Source organism: Sesamum indicum, linkage group LG8 (genome assembly GCF_000512975.1).
Source record: "Sesamum indicum cultivar Zhongzhi No. 13 linkage group LG8, S_indicum_v1.0, whole genome shotgun sequence".
Classification (NCBI taxonomy): domain Eukaryota; kingdom Viridiplantae; phylum Streptophyta; class Magnoliopsida; order Lamiales; family Pedaliaceae; genus Sesamum; species Sesamum indicum.
Genome location: NC_026152.1, coordinates 12,929,131 through 12,942,689, shown reverse-complemented (window position 1 = coordinate 12,942,689; position 13,559 = coordinate 12,929,131). Strand labels below are relative to the sequence as shown.

The 13,559-nt window shown below is 30.6% G+C and overlaps 1 protein-coding gene across 2 annotated transcripts; it reads right to left on the bottom strand.

Annotated features, from left to right (window-relative positions):
- On the bottom strand, positions 767 to 5,998 carry LOC105168441 (sphingosine-1-phosphate lyase). Of its 2 annotated transcripts, XM_011088527.2 has the most exons (15): positions 5,576 to 5,998; positions 5,412 to 5,457; positions 4,657 to 4,808; positions 4,463 to 4,522; positions 3,936 to 4,160; positions 3,712 to 3,853; positions 3,416 to 3,466; positions 3,234 to 3,325; positions 2,606 to 2,732; positions 2,398 to 2,413; positions 2,129 to 2,236; positions 1,970 to 2,024; positions 1,737 to 1,883; positions 1,194 to 1,272; positions 767 to 1,073 (listed from the first exon to the last, which is right to left on the bottom strand). In XM_011088527.2, the coding sequence occupies exons 1-15, from the start codon at positions 5,779 to 5,781 to the stop codon at positions 951 to 953; spliced, it is 1,629 nt and encodes a 542-aa protein (XP_011086829.1). In that variant the 5' UTR covers positions 5,782 to 5,998; the 3' UTR covers positions 767 to 950. The 2 variants fall into 2 exon arrangements, with proteins under 2 accessions (XP_011086829.1, XP_020552075.1); XM_020696416.1 differs by lacking the exons at positions 5,412 to 5,457; positions 5,576 to 5,998 and having other exon boundaries at positions 4,664 to 4,805.

Here is a 13,559-nt window from a genome sequence, read left to right as displayed (position 1 = left end):
ATAATTAATATATATATATATATGTATTTATATATATATATACATAATATAAAACAGACATGATTTGATAATAAACAGTAATTTTTGTCTCCCAAAAATACAACATTAAACATAAAATATTTTTATATATATAAATATATATGATTTGATAATGAACAGTCTCCCCCAATTCCAATATCAAACCTACACCACTTATCTAAAAATATTTTAAATTACCCCAAACCACAAATCCAAACATATCATCTATTTTCAACACACACTTATTTTTCTCTCTATCTCCAAAACACAAAACAAAACATTTAAACTACAAATCCAAATACAGTGATAGTATTTTGAACCCATACGCAACTCAAACCCAATTCTTTTAATATTTTTCGTATATGTTTGACATATATTTATACCTGGTGTATTTGTACATATATCAAAAACAAATTGCATATTTTATCCATAATTCCATATAATACATAAAAATAATACTTTAACAAATTAAAATCGTTTTAAGTTTTAATTTAGGCATTAACATATATTTTGAAAGTTTAATATTTTACGGTAAAAAATATGCACATATAATCAGATAAAAGATAATCTTTCAATAATGTTTTGTCTCATTTTAATAAATTAATGTAATATTATTTTAAAAAATATATTGTCTAAGTCGTCGAACCAAATCAGGAAAATCTTGGTAGGTTGAATTTTGAATTTTGACAAACCTGCCCCAAACCGACATGTTGCCATCCCTAATCAAAGCATATATATGACAAGCATATAATAAAATCTTACTGGCCAGAGAGCACAAGCATATAAACTGGAGAGGAGAGGTACATAATCTTTTCAACAAATGTTACATGAATATTACGTATAACAATCGACAATTTTCCATAAATTGAAAACATGTAGCATCACAAGGGTGAAAATACAATAAAAAATGCATGAAGGATTGGCATTTGGCACTAGCATGAGCTATCCATGAAATCAACCAACAAATCTTGGACCATAGCTCTATCTGGCATTTTTCCAGCAGCACCATAAATTGGAGCAAGCCCTCCATTGATTGGACCTGGATTTGCTTTAACCTGATGACAACAAAGATAATTACTTGCAGGGACGATAGAACAGAACGAATACGGCGTTATTGAAGTCACTCTCTCAGCTGAAAGTGCTGAATAACACTACAGCAATGATATTGCACTTACTGTTTGCACAGAGTCTTGCAGATCCTTGAGGAAATCTTCGGTGACGGCTACGTGTTGAAGCGTCACGCAGATGTGTATGCTGAGAAGAAAAACGTCATGAAAAAATGATCTCAGAAGAAATGTTTGGGAGTGGGAGATTGAAACAAGATACAAATAAGAAACTCCGGTGTTACTATATCCCTTATTTCTATTTGCAGGGAGAATTTTTGCCTATTAACATTTTCAAGGGAGGATCTGTTGCATTTAGCCGTTACCCCCTTCTGAGATGAAGTACACAACAACTACACCACCTCTATTTCTTGGAATTAGATAGAACATTAACATTTCACTAAGTTCTAAACCTGTGCGGAGTATATGGTAATTTGGTACGTAAACGTTATAAACTCGGATGGAGGAGATGTGGTAATATCATAAGGATTAGGGATAAGGCACCAAATCTAAGGAAATGAAATTGTAATTATCCAAAAATCAACAATTAGAACTTATGAATAGCTAGAGTGCCATACTTGTCTTTCTAGATATATCCTTATTAGCGACCATTACCTGTTAGGCCTCTGCAATGCATTCAAATGCCAGCCTTTTGACGACATTACATCATTCACTTCAAATATGTCGACAATGTCGGATCCAAAAGCCACAATCGTCATATCAGGCCTTCCAATGATGAACAACTCCGGAATCTGGCGGACCCTGCAATAAAAGGCATTATGAAATACTATATGCCTAAAACAGAACACAATATAAACCTTTCCATAAGAGTAAATCATGAAATTTACCCCTTCTCTATTCTCTTTGAAGCTTCCATAATCTTCCGCGTGTTCTCCAGATAACCTATTTTATTAAATAACGATAAAATTAGGTGATAAGCCAAAAATTTCACTCTAGAATTCGACCAGCAAATGTAAATAAATATTTGTGGGGTGAAAAGTCGTCACCTTCTAGCCCAAGAGACATCATAGCTGCCCAAGCCCCAGCAATGAGACCGCCAGGCCTGCTTCCAGCAATTGTCGGAGATATATAAAGCCCACCAGTCCATTCAGTGACTGAAAGGGAAAACATATATTATGAGAACAGAAGGATACATGTGTCCAACAAAGCGAACGATGGTTAATGGTTGCTATATAACAATGGTGGCTGCATAAATCACTGTGGATTACATGCTTTAAAGATTAGAAGGTGTGAAAATATAGAAGGGAGAACTAACCGGCAACAAATTGATGCTGTATAAGAAATCCAAATTACCAAGCGATCCATCACCAGGAGAACCAACAAAAATACCAAAAGTATTATTATTATTTGTTTTGGGTGGGGGGGATGTAGGTAGTATAGATTAAAAAGAACGAAGCAGCCACTAAATAAATTAGGGAAAATAAATAATACCCTCCCACAAAACCACACTGTTGCTTTTTTACCTTGCGTATCTCATGGTCCCTATACAAAACCACACTTGTTCCTTTCGGAGCGAGCCCGTATTTGTGGACGTCCACAGATATAGAGGTTACACCCTGAACAGAAAAATCGAATGGCGGTACAGGATACCTAGGAGACACGGGGTCAACAATCATTAACAACGTATTTTGACAAAATAGAAAATAGAGAGGTGATAGAGCTGTTCTGGAAGTTGGGGAATCAACCAACAAGATTCCTCTCATGATACTAGTTTAATGCTACAGATTTAATATAATCAGGGAAACTTAAGAAAAAGTGTAATGCATAAATGACCGTAGCATTTAAAACAGGCAACAATGGGAGAATCAAGAAGATGAAGTCCTGAGCTGAATGAAATAACGATTACAAGGTTTCCCTCGTACAGCTATTTAATGTGGACAACAGATATTTTCTGGCTCTGCAGTTCCTCGTAGAGTATTAAAGATGGAGATAACACTAAAATCAGAATGCTTATTCGGATAAAAGAGTTCTCCACACTAATGTAATGTCATGAGAAACACATTAAGATTAGAGCCTATGTATGAGGAATAAATGAAAGCACTAGCATGAATTCTAAATTAAATCAAGGATGCATTTTTGGATTGCACGTACCCAAGCTTACGAGCAAACGGCAACACGAAACCACCAAGGCAAAGGTCAACATGCAAACAAATCTTGTAAGTAGAAGCCAACTCACCAAGCTCCTACAAAATAGAATTGTAATATTAGAATTTACTACAAGCAACAAAAAGAGTAGCAAAAGAATGGTGAAACAGTGAGCTATTATTGCGTGCCTCAATCGGGTCGATAATTCCATGAGGGAAGCCAGGTGCTGATCCAACAATCTGCGCAAGATGAGTTTTTAAGTAATAGTAACTCAAGTAGATGAATACAGACTTTAATTAGAGTATCAGTCAAAGAAAGGACTTCCATAAGAATGCAACAATTGGAAATTTCACTTGAATCAAGTTGGCATTGTGATAGAATCAAGGAATTTGCAATTGCTACAGACAGTTACATTTATAAAGGCATACACCAAATACATCAAACACAACTCGACCAGATGGGAAAATGTGGATAAAAGTCTAACCAATATGGTGTTCCTGTTAATATGTCGTTTGACTGCTTTAACATCAGCTCGAAAATCTTGGTCCACAGGAACACGCCACAATTTGATTTTAAAATAGTGTGCAGCTTTGTCATATGCTGAATGAGCTGAAACTGGTATAATCCTATTTTCAGGAATATGAATTAGTTATATAACCTTTTGGTTACGGGGTTGGGATATGGCATAATAATGAAAATTTTACTAACATTTCTGGGCTAGTTATTCCCTTCTTAACTTTCATGTAATCCCGTGACGTTTTCACAGCCAACAATATGCTTTCTGTCCCTCCTGATGTCATATTTCCACATATTTGTCCTCCAGAGGCCTTTTCATTACTTCCAAGAAGTGAAGCTGTCATTGCCACAACTTCTGCTTCAAATCTTACTACACTCTGGAATACATCTAGATGTAGAGGATTAGTATGTGCAAACCTGGAAGGAGATTCACAAATAATTTATAAGGTACAGATGTAGAAATGAAGAGATATCAAAAAATAAAGAATAAACCATCAGTTGGGGCCACCGGTATACGACAGATGTCTCCATCAAGCACAGGAATAAAAAACGATTCTTTCACATTTATGGTTTCCGTTGAGCAGATTACACATATATAACGGTGAAGATATAACATTTTGGGATACAATCAAGCATTTTTCACTTTTCTTGATTGCATGGCTACTCAGAGACGCTGAAATTGCTAGCAGAACAAAGTAGAAACTGGACTTGTCACTAACATTGAGCATGCCTCGTTAATCAAAGAGAAGTGCCCTTCCTGTTCATTTCCTGCAATATAGCTGAACAAAACACATGAAATTTAGTAACAAACTCGCATGACGAAAATGCAACATAAAGAGAAGCTTTTACATAGTATATCATAGTTCACAAGTACACAAGTATCAATTGCAATGCCATTAACAAAAGAACATACACTGTACCAGAACATTTGCCCTGCCATGCCACGTCTTTTTGTTTCTCATCCTTCATTTTATCAATGACCTCAACTCCTAAGCCTGTCTTCGGCAACTCAGACCTCCAACCATCTCTTTTCGATTTACCAGAACCTTGCAACTTATCCACAACCTTCATGTGCAGAAAGCAATGTTTCAGATGAAGAAGGTCCGAGATAATTAATTTGATTGATAAGGAAACTAACATTACAGATTAATACTTTAAAAAGTATTGACTTATAATCAGGTCTCCCATGCAACAGAGAGCACAATTCATACACGCCTTATTCGACAACATTCTGGATCAACGAAAAAGCAAGAATGCAGGCTCAAGTAGACTCAAGCTTGAGCTCGAGCTCGAATCATTTGCATAAAATTTCTTGTTAGGAACTCCAAAAATACTCCAGTAAGTTGCAACGTAAAGTAAAATCCCATATAAGAAATATCAAACTTATCCCCAGACAAAACGCTGTCCCCCACCTTCTTTTAGCCCATCAAAGATTTGAGACATTACTGAACTATATCAGTACCCCAGTTGCATTAATTGCTCTCTTTCTCCCTCTTGCAGCTCATTTGATGCAACAATAACTACCTCATCATTTAATCTCAATTTTCAAGAAAAAGGCATTACACATTTACAGATAAACAAAAGGCTCATTAAATGAAATATACAGTAAAGAATCAAAGTATGTACTTTTAAAAAAAACAAAAAACACAAAGTTAAAATTACAATCACCTTTTGCTTTTCAGCATCGATGTACTTTTGCACACCAGGCACCAACCTTTAACATAAAACCCACAAACGAAAATGACAAATTAGCCAATAATCTCCACAAAATCGCGCAACCCAAAAGAAAAAAGGATTAAAAAAAAAAAAAGTGATATTAAGCATGAAGTTACTTGACGGAGGCCATGAAGAACTCCAGGACGGCAGATTTAAGGCCTTTCTCGAAAACTACACGAAGAACAGACTGGAGAATTCGCGCAACAAGAAGCGTGAGGATAGGAACAAGAAGCAGCGCGAGAGGCTCGTACTGAGATAAAACTGAATTTGCAGAAGCTCTGAACAGATTCAGAGATGAAAATATCTCATCAAAATCCATCATTGGCTTTTCTTTTGGGGTTCGTCTCTTGGGTTGGATTGATGAGAATTATGAAATGAGAAGTCGAATGCTTCCTTCCTTATGTGAACTTGTTGAGCAGACGGGGGAGTACACGCAATTGTTAATGACGGGACATGCTGCTAACTTCAATTTTCCGACAACCACGTTGTTCTTGTTTTGATTGGAGAAATAGATCTCGCCCATGTTTAAATTCACGATTTTTCAGTCTGCGAGAATACCTATGTGGAACGACCTCCTCTTTTTTTTTTTAATAATTTAAATTTTTATATTATACTTAATTAATTGAATGAAAAAATAAAATAAATAATTGATCGAACTAATTATATAAATTAATCCTATTATTTTATTATTTTTAGTTCAACCCATTATGATTATTGTAATTGTCTAATTTTATCTCTATATTGCGACTAACATATCAGTGAGTTAAACCCAATTTTCACTTAATTAAACATTATACATCGTCCATCGTCGTTCGACCAACTTGACAATAAGTCAATCACAACCTTCATTGAATTAAACATCAGTTACCGTCATCCCATAAGCTCGACTAATATACCAATAAATCAATTCCAACCTTTATTGAAATAGGCATTATTGATCCGTCATCGCCAAATCACAATAGCCCACATAAAATTATGAGCTCAACGTCTCCAATAAAATTCAAACACGTAACGTTCAATTAAAAATTAAATACTTAACAATTAAGACCACCACGTTGGTGGCTAGTAAAAGAAAATTTAAGTGACCTACGGTTTACTAGTCCATTTGGTACGTGCCTTATACACTAGAACGTAGCATTGCACTCTACCCTATATTTGACTAATAGATTTTGCGAAGAAAACAATGAGATAATTATTTTTAATTTCTATGCCCAAAAAAACAAATGTTTCCATGAATAATTACCGAAATTCATTTATTTCTTTTTTACTATAGTAAATAATTTATTGGGTTTGCAAGAATATTGCATTGCTTACATATTATAATAACAAAAAAAAGATAAATAATTTTTAATTTTACTTTCCGCAACTTAATCATAAATGCCAAATAGGACTTGAGTTTTAGTTATGCAAATACGAGCATATATTTATTTATATTATTATTATAAAGAAAACATTCTCTATATTTATAAACGGCGGTTAATGACACCATCGCATCAATTTTTTTGTGAAGCCAAAAATATCTTCAACTAATAAGATAACTACTTATTTATCTTCTTATATTTTTACATTAACTCATAAATTAGTTTTTCATTGTTTAAGTGTAATATATTGATTTATATATTTTACTCTTATGTATAATATATTTTAAAGCATGGAAGATTATCTATATTTTCTATACTATATAAAAAGAAAAGGCATTTTTCTCTCAGAAATGGTAGTTACGACACAGCAATACCAATTTTATCCCTATACCAATTCTACACCTAAGTTGATTTTCTTTTTGTCTTTGTTGCTTTCTCTCTTTCTCTCTTTCTTTTTTATTTTTATTTTTAGAAATATAATGTATTGGTTTGTATATATTTTTTATTCATAATATAATTTAAAATGTAAAATATTATTTATTATATGCACGTAGAGACAACGTGCCACGACGGCTAGTTATTGTCAAAAGAAAAGGTCCTCCGTACTCACAAATAGTTATTAGTGACACCGTCGCACCAATTTTTTTGTGAAGCCAAAAATGCCCTTCAACTAATAAGATAACTACTTATTCATCTTCTTAAATTTTAGATTAACTCATAAAATAAGTTTTTTTTTAATTGTAATATATTGATTTATATATTTTACTTTTATCTATAATATATTTTAAAGCGCGAAAGATTTTTTATTATATTCATGCAGAAATGCGTGCTACAACAACTAGTTTTTATAATAGTTCATTATTTTGTTCTTGTTTGAACACATTCATTGATTTTAATCATTAACGTATCAAATTAATTTTTGAATTTGAATGTATTAAATAATGTAATGAATCCATACTGTATATTAAAAAAAAAGATTATAACATTATTTTCCTAACAGTAAAATGAAAAACATCCAATAATACTTTCTCTTTCATGTAATTATACTATATATTAAGGGAGAGCACATCTTTTGATGTCTCTTTTATTTTGGATATGTTTTTTTTTTTTTAAATTTCTACTCAATAATTTTCACATATTCCCCACTATCTATAAGTGGTAAAACTATTTCTTAAAATAGTTCTTTATTTTTCGATAATATATTTTTCTCTTACTTTTAATATTCTCCTACAAAATTATTTATTTTTTATCATTACTATTTTTATATTACCATTTTTTTTCCTATAATAAATTATTTTATTAAATAATATTCAATTATTGTAAAAGAAATTTTTGACATGTATTGAATGTGCCACGTCCAACGAATTTAAATTAAAATTTAGGTAGATTGGACCAAATTGTTCTGCTTATTCAAAATGATGTTCAATGTCATAAATTGTACAATAAATGAATCCAAATATTAGTCTCTTAGTCCTTTAGCAGTAATCACCACGCAATTGGGAAAATTTGAGAAAACTAAATCTAGGCCTACCAAACCTCACAAAAGTCGAGTCTCGACTAAGATATTCTAACTCCCACAAATATGGTTTTTTATTAAAAATATATTATTCAACTTGATCATTATAATTCTACAAACATACTAATAAATCAAATTTAATTTTTATTGGATTAAGCATTATGGGTTGATCATTACTATCTCGTACACCACATAAAGCGGCAAGTTGTATATTCTCAATGCGATTCGAAATTGTGACATTTAAGTAAAAATTGATGAATTAACTATTAAACTAATAATTGATGAATTAACTATTAAATTGATATGTTTTGTTGGTACGTTATTAAATGTATAGAAGACGGAAGATTTCACACTGTTGTTCTGTAGCTTCGAAGCAAAAGATATTGGAATGCTATGAATTGAACTGCATTCAGAAAATACATAAGTTGTTTTCTTTTTTGAGATTTTTTGAAATAGGGAATTTAAATTTGGGTTTGGATTTTAATTCATTTTAAAGAGGTTGTAAGTTTTTTTCTTTTTCTTTCTTTTTTATGAAATGATATGTTACATGTGTAGGGTTTGAATTTTCTCCAACTTGAGTGTGGGGTTTATTTCAGATAAAGAAATTATTGAGGTGTTTTTGTCCATAAACAAGGAGATGAAAATTTAAAAAAAAAGAATATATTTGTTTTATTCATTTATTTATTAACGTGAATATATGGTCCATTATAGTAAAATTTACACAGTAATATTTTGAATTTATCCTATTTATTTCTCTTTTGCATATATATATAGGGTTAATTATATTAAATCGCTCGTAAAACTGCAAGCTATGTAGGTAATATTTTGGCGCAACCCAGTATTTGAGATTTTTAATATAGAGTCAATCACCTATGATGCGAGTAAAAGATGTGGTGCTTGACCAACTTGAAGTGGCAAGTGGTACAATAATTGTTGGAAAATGAAACGTGAAAATGAGTGTGCTATTGTTCTATTTCTATGTACAAGAGAGAGACTGATATTAAATCAAAACTCTAAGTACGAAATTACAATGTTCCTTTGAACTAAAGTGGTAGTATAAAGGTGAAGCTTGTAGTATGAGGGCTCAAACTGAAATACATCGAAACATATGAACGTGTCTCCTCTCCAGTTGAGAGCTCTCTATTTATAAACAACCATAAATTGATTAGAGGAGATCACGAACTTGAGGGAGTATAACTCAAATTTTTAGATAATGTTGAATCCCCCTTAGACTTGGTGGATAATCCTCAGCAGTTGGAGGATCCCCTCAAACGAGGGATTGTTGGAGTCTGCTGTGTATTTCTAGGGATAAGGATGCCTTCTTGGATTTTCAGGGAAGTGGTTGAGGAGACCTCCTCCAACTGAAATCCAAACTTTTCAGGGTTCATAATACTTCTTTCTTGGTGTGCCACGTGTCCCAAGGGCATGTGGATGTCACTTCGATCCCATTAGGACACTATGTGAGAGGCCCTTTGATTTTAGTTGGGGAATTTTAAGCCCCTAAGCTTTCTTGGGGTCTATGAGGTCTTCTGGATCGAGGTACTCTTGAATTTTGTTCGGCTTGACTTCTTTTGACCAATTTATTTTTTAGAAGCACCTGTAGATCCCCCTTGTCCTATGGGCCTTCTTTCGAATTGGACTCTTGGGAGGCACCATGAACCTTGCATTTCTTTCTTGTTTTTTGGTTGCTTGGATCTATTTGAGTTAGTTTGTTTTTATGCACATCAACTTATATAATCAAATAAATTGAAAGATACGAGATATCAATTAAATCGTGTAAAAATAAGTACTTATACATGGTCATATATTTACTAAAAAAGAATACAAATAAATATAAAAAAATAATTAATTTTATTTTAACAAATAAAATTGTGAAAAAAGTTCTTATTTCAAATTAAATTATGAAAAAAATGATTATAATAATATAAAATATTAAAAAAATATTATTTAAAATAAAATAAGATATTGAACTGATTGTGAAACCATATTGTAGCAATACAACGAAATCATCATTTTTAAGTTATTGTATTTATTAATATCATTATAGTCTAACGTAATTTATGCAATTTATATAAATATAAAATCAAACTCAATTACTAAAATACGAGTTCGGTTTTAATTAGATTAAGACCAATCCAGGGCAGCCTAGCCCATTAATTGGCATCGAAGATCTTATATGTTTTTCCAAATACTTCGCCGTCTCCCGGGTACAATTCATCATTGTGTCTTTTCCCACATACTTTCAACACTTTTTACATGTGAATTTCTATGGCATACAAACAAAATTGTTGTCAAATAGAAAAATACAAGCCACGTTTTTTTTCAATAAAATTTTAAAATTATACTTATGCCCTTATAATTTTTGTAATACAATTATATTTTTTTATTAGCGTTTAGATAAAAAATATTAATGCTAACAAAAAAATTCAAAAAAAACTTTTATTAGCTTTTTATTTAAATTATTGATCATACAACTAGATTTTTCAGTCATCGACCGCTACTTTTTATCCGATGACAATAAATCGAAAATATAAAATACATTCTTTTGACTTTATTTATATTAGATTTATCTCCTTGCAAGTATAAGAAGATTACTATGGTATTTTTGTTAATAAATTATATGGAATGTTGAATGAGAAATAAAATTAAAGGGTTATGTAAATTTTTTTAATGATATCAGTATTTTTCTTTCAAACTCTAATGGTGTGATTGAAAATGAAGAAATCTTGAAAGAGGCGTAAGTGTGATCTTAATTTTTTTTTCTGTGAATATTCTAATTTTACATTTTTAAAAAGATTTAAGTGTAATTAATCCTAAAAAAACCTAATATCTTGAATCTCATATTGATTTTTTTTAAGAAAAATAAAAGAATCATATCCACTAACTCAAATTTCTAAACAAAAGTGAAAAATTATAGCTACCTAAATTGAAAAAGCATTTTTTATCCTTGGAAAAAGCTACAATTTCAGATTAACATTTGTCCAATAACTAGCTTATTCCGTTTAGTTTTTGTGAATTTTTTATTTATTTTTTTATAATGAATTAACTAAAATATCTTTATAGATTATGAAATATTTTCACTTTGTTTTTTATATATTTTTAATAGATTAGAAGGGCAGGAAGAAATTTTCACCTTATCAAAAAAATTTCTTTCAATTTTTTCAGAAAAAAAAACAGCAAGTATTTAAAAATTATAAATCTTATTTTAAAATTAAGTTATTTAAGTGTTATGATAAAATAAGATTATGGGGCTTATAAGATATTATTAATGATAATTTTATAATCAAAATAATCAAAATTAAATGAGTTTGCTAAAAATCGTAAAAATAAATTTGGAGTTCTTTAATTTTTATTAAATAAATTGTGTGTATATATATATATATTGCATTTTAATATTTAAATATAATATTTGTCTCTTCATATTCCTCCCATTTATACTGAAGTTAGTAGTATTGGTGGATAATATGGTCATGACATTTGTAACAATTCTTCTTCAATACCACCACCCCACTACTACACTATGTCCATGCACATTACTAGCCATTTATCACCATTATCTATCACATTCTCGTCCAGTAATTCACATTAAAATAGTGGATGATTTCTACACCTATAAAAGGGGGCATCATTCTACTTATTTTGAGACACATATATACGCATATACTACATTCAATTATAACAGAGAGTTATGTTAGTTGCTGGAAGATGTTCTTTTTTTGTGAAGTTTTGAACTCAACTACTTGCCCAGAGTGAGTTAGAGTTATACGACGTTGTCGAACTGTTGTATCCTAGAGAGGACAAGTCAACAGTGATATTGTTGGACCAGTGAGAAGTTTGTTGTAGTGAACTTGACTTTTTTTAAAATTTATTTTTATATTGCCAACTATAAATTATTATTTCCACACATAAATTATAAAAAAAAAAGAAAAAGAAACTCATAATATTTTTCAAAGATTGTACTAAATACTCTCCAACATCTAATAAGGTCTTAACCATTTTTTAAGATATTATGAAAAGTCTATAAACTCATGCGAGCACCCTCCAAGTCACATGTTCGATCGAGCAGCTTTTATTGTAGTGCCTGACGTCTGCGAAACTCAAATATTTAAATTGTATAATAATTCAAATGCAAAATTTATATTATCTTGCCACGTGGACTAATAACTCCCACATAGGCCAATAATTCACTCCCTATTAATTGTTTGGTATGAAACAAACTCGTAAGTTTACGTTCCAATAACAGGATCAGGAGTATATGGAATAAAAGTAATTTCTTGTGGTATTATAAATAAGTAAATTATTTTATTATAAAAAAAAAGTATTTTATATTTATGTATTTTTTAAAATATAGTAATTTACCTCTTTAGACAGTAAGATAAATTGCTCTATTTTAAAAAGTACAGATGACAAATTGTTATTTTCATCATAAAGGGATAATTTATTCATTTGTAATATCACAATGAGTTAATTGCTATTCACCCAGACTATTATTGTACCAAAAGTCATAGTCTACAGTGCAACTCAAATATTTGTACAGTGTAACCCTACCCGAATTCAGACCCAATAAATATTTGTAGTTATTACTTATACACTCTAGTCAAAATCTACTCATTGGGTCTTATTTATATCATATCCAAAATAAAATAAGTGGGTTTGATTTGGGTCTTATCCATTTAATCTTACACATGTTAAAGAATGAATACACGTTTTTTTGTTCTATAGTGATATTGCCAAAACCTATTGCTAAATTAATTTATTGAAAATATTTCACGAACTTGCAATCAATAATATAAATTAAAAGCTATTCAAATATTTAACATGTGCAAATTGAACATTGTTGAAAAAAATAATAATCTCTGACTTTGTCAGATAATATACCGTTCTTAATTAATTATACATTACAAATTCGAAATAGGAACAAAAATTAAAAATCCGGTTGAAAAAGAAAAATGGAAGAATATCATATTTTATTTTTGGAATAACTTTTTTTATCCATTTGTTCAACTTTTATTTTATGGGTGTTTTACAATTGAAATTCAAATACATTTTATTAGTTTCGTATATTAGTTGAGCTTAATTAATTTATTTTTTTAATTTATTTTCACATATCATCGTACATTTAATTTAATCTTATCACAAACTTAAATTGGCATTGTCACTAAAAAGATAAAGATCAAAAGAAATTGCCACTTGTTACTACAAAAACAAAGATAAAAAACTTTG